At 55.2% G+C, this 3,384-nt stretch overlaps 1 protein-coding gene across 1 annotated transcript in view; it reads left to right on the top strand.

Moving 5' to 3' along the window:
* The window catches only part of heatr1 (HEAT repeat containing 1), a 26,422-nt gene that overhangs the window by 16,929 nt on the left and 6,109 nt on the right, over positions 1 to 3,384 (top strand). Inside the window, exons 23-33 of the mRNA XM_015371807.1 lie at positions 435 to 581; positions 757 to 875; positions 953 to 1,074; positions 1,154 to 1,282; positions 1,360 to 1,581; positions 1,947 to 2,073; positions 2,147 to 2,325; positions 2,395 to 2,483; positions 2,551 to 2,674; positions 2,753 to 2,893; positions 2,962 to 3,257. Coding sequence (XP_015227293.1) covers positions 435 to 581; positions 757 to 875; positions 953 to 1,074; positions 1,154 to 1,282; positions 1,360 to 1,581; positions 1,947 to 2,073; positions 2,147 to 2,325; positions 2,395 to 2,483; positions 2,551 to 2,674; positions 2,753 to 2,893; positions 2,962 to 3,257 — 1,695 coding nt within the window. The remainder of the gene's footprint in view (positions 1 to 434; positions 582 to 756; positions 876 to 952; positions 1,075 to 1,153; positions 1,283 to 1,359; positions 1,582 to 1,946; positions 2,074 to 2,146; positions 2,326 to 2,394; positions 2,484 to 2,550; positions 2,675 to 2,752; positions 2,894 to 2,961; positions 3,258 to 3,384) is intronic.

Genomic DNA, 3,384 nt, shown 5'->3' with positions numbered 1-3,384 from the left:
TGAATAGAATTGAATCCGTTTTTGCAGTGTTACTAAATCAATTTCTAATTATGAAAGAAGAGACTTTTACTGATTTGTACGAACAATATTTTGGATGGGAAATGTACTAAAATAATTATTTAGAAATTGCAATCAGTTTTAGCCTCACTCGTGAGAAATGATCAGTTTTTATCCGTTAGATGATAAGTGCATCCTGGGCTTTATCTTGTTCTAGGTTTTATTTGTGTGTGTTTGTGTTATTCTTTAGTTCTTTGCCCCCCGCCCCATCCTGCCCCCCTGGTAAATTCCATCTAGAACCACCCCTGACTAAATGCACCCTTCCTCTCCTGCCTTTCCAGCATGTTTTCTCCACTTGTTGCACCACAGAGTTGTGTGTTCGGTCCTCCGCTGCTTTATATTCAGACCTGTTTTTTTCTGCTCATTTCTGTGCTTAGGAAGCCTCAGGAGAGCGACGCTTCGTGTCCAGAAGGGGGCGCTGTGCCGTGGCAGAGAGTCACACTGATCCTGGAGCTGCTGCAACACAAGAAGAAGCTGAAGAGAGCCCAGGTGTTGGTGCCGGTTCTCTTCTCTTTGCTCTCCAGGTACCAAACGGCGGCTTTCCTAGTCCATCAAAGTTCCACTGAAACCCGACTGAATGTTAAAACTCCAGATAAACCGAAAAGCCTTTAAAATAAAGCAGTTTGATGTCGGAGTTTGAACAGAAATCCTTTAGAAAATGCAAAGGTAGCGACTGATGAAGGCTGTTTGTCTCGTCAGGAGTTTGGAGCCGTGTGCAGACGATCAGACAAACATGGAGTACACCAAGCAGCTGCTGCTCAGCTGTCTGCTAAACATCTGCAACAAGCTGTCCCCTGATGGCGGCCCCATGGCTGCAGGTGAGGAGGAGGAAGTGATCCTGGCCTAAAACTCGCTGCTCCTGTCTGATTGGGTTTTCTGTGTCCGCGCCCTGCAGAGGTCCTGGATGAGGAGAAGTTTAACGTGGAGCTGGTGGTTCAGGTGATCCGGTTGTCAGACATGCCTCAGACTCACCACCACGCCCTGCTGCTGCTGGCCGCCACCGCCTCCATCTTCCCCGTAAGCGGCGCCTCCTCTGGCGAGAGACAAACCGGTTTGAATAAATGACTCAGTGAGCTCCGTGTGTCGCCCCCTGCAGGATAAAGTCCTGCACAACATCATGCCCATCTTCACCTTCATGGGAGCCAACATCCTGCGGCTGGACGACGCCTACAGCTTCAGAGTCATAGAGAAGACCATGGCGACGGTCGTCCCGGCGTTGGTCCAGGTGAGCAGCTGCTGCGGGCGACGTCGCCTGCCGCCTTGAAACCATTCTCACGTGTCGGGACGTCCCCCCTCTTGCAGGCCCACCGGCTCTCCGACGGATCCTCCGCCCCTGCCATGGTTGCCGTGGTAACGAAGATCATGCACGTGTTCGCCGACGCTCTGCCCCATGTTCCTGAGCACCGGCGGCTGCCCGTCCTCGGACTGCTGGTGACCGCGCTGGGCCCCGCCCACTTCCTGTGGATCCTCCAGCTGCTGCTGCTGAAGCTGCACGCCACGCAGAGCGGCGAAGCCGGCGACAAGGTACCACAGGCTCCGCCCCTGCTTTAGGAGCTAATGCTACTTAGAAAAGCTTCTGCTGCTTCATCTCTGGTCCTCATTAAGGTCAGACGTCCAGTAAAATGAGTCCAGATGCTTCTGCTGCTCCTGTGTTCAGCTTCTCTGATTGGTTGATAATTTTTAAAACTCCAGCAGCTGCTGCTTGTGAAGCTTCAGATTCTCAGGAGCTCATGAGGCGCCGCTGCTCTAGATGCTGCAGGACCATTTTATGCGCATCAACTGTTGACTTTGCATGTAAAACGGCAGCTTCTGCTGCACACGTCGCATCTGGTGTGAGCGTAGCTTAATACTGCTACAGTTTTTCATGGTGGTCGGTGTCTGCGGTGCAGGACGCGGCTCTGGAGCGCGACATGGAGTTCTGGATCTCCCTCAGCTGTCAGTTCGACGTGAAGCAGCAGCTCAGCTCCGTCATCAACATCCTGAACTTCCTGCTGCAGCTGCCAGACGATAAAGAAGGTGAGAGCCGTCAACTCCAAATCCGCTCCCGTCTGAGTTCTGTCAGAAGCGTAACACCGGGGTTCTGCTGCAGCTCCGCCGAGGCGGCCAGTGGGTCGGCGAGGAGTCGGGAGGAAGCAGGACGAACCAGAGAGGACGGAGGAGCTGATCTTCAGCGTGGAAACTCACAGCAGCAAAGAGCTGCGGCACTTCAAGTTCCTCTGCGTGTCGTTCGTGGCTCAGCTGCTGGGCTCCAACACCTTCATCCAGAAGGTGGGAGAGAAGAAGCTGGAAGGTTGGGAGGAGTCAGGGGCAGTTTCTAAACATCTGCTCCGTTTTCAGGTCTCAGAGGAACCCGATGACAGCGGCGATGACAGCGGCGATGACGGCGGCGATGGCGGCGGCGCTTCCCTTCAGCAGCTGCAGCAGAGGTGAGTTCCCCTCAGAGCGCCGTCAGGCACAGCTGCAGGGAAGACGCTGAGTTTCTGTGTGCCGCAGGGTTCTGGAGGAGATCCTGCGCTACATCCAGTCTGTGGCTCGATGCGTGGAGGAGAACGCCGACCAACCCACCGCCAAGTTCTGGAGAGTTCTACTCAACAAGTCCTACGAAGTCCTGGACCGGGTGGGTCTACCTACTTCGCCACGCAGCCGAGCTGCTCGTACGGAGCCCTTCTGTTTCTAACTCTGCTCGCCGCCGCAGGTGAACGCCTTGCTGCCCACAGACACCTTCATCACGGTGATGAAGGGGCTGATGGGAAACCAGCTGCCGTCGGTGCGGAGGAAGGCCATGGAGCTCCTCAACAACAAGCTGCATCAGCGCCCGCAGTGGGATGATCAACAGGTGACCCGTCGTTGCCATAGAAACCGCTCTGTCGAGGGATTGTTCTGACGCCGCTTTGTTCCCTTCAGGTGTCGGCACTCCTACAGATGACCTCCGACCTCCTGGCCGTCGTTAGGAAGAGTCCTGGGAAGGAGTCTGAGGAGGCGGAGCAGGCCATCAACAGGCAGACCGCGCTCTACAGCCTCAAGCTGCTCTGTCGCAATTTTGGCTCCGCCCACCAGGAGGTGTTTGTTCCCGTGCTGCTGATGGTAGTGGACATCGTCACGACGACGAAGGAGGAGAAGAACGTTATCGGCAGCGCTCTGCTTTGTATCGCAGAGGTGGTCACTGAGCTCAAGGCGCTCGCCATCCCTCAGTTACCAAGGTAACGGCATCAGGTTACCCAGTCTGTGCTCTGGTGCCTCCACGGCACACTGCTCACCTGTTCCCTTGCTCACCTGTTCCTCCGCTCACCTGTTCCTCTGCTCACCTGTTCCTCCGCTCACCTGTTC

The sequence above is a fragment of the Cyprinodon variegatus genome, unplaced genomic scaffold, assembly GCF_000732505.1.
Source record: "Cyprinodon variegatus isolate N-32 unplaced genomic scaffold, C_variegatus-1.0 Scaffold65, whole genome shotgun sequence".
In the NCBI taxonomy this organism is placed as follows: Eukaryota; Metazoa; Chordata; class Actinopteri; order Cyprinodontiformes; family Cyprinodontidae; genus Cyprinodon; species Cyprinodon variegatus.
This window is presented reverse-complemented; position numbering and strand designations above follow the sequence as displayed.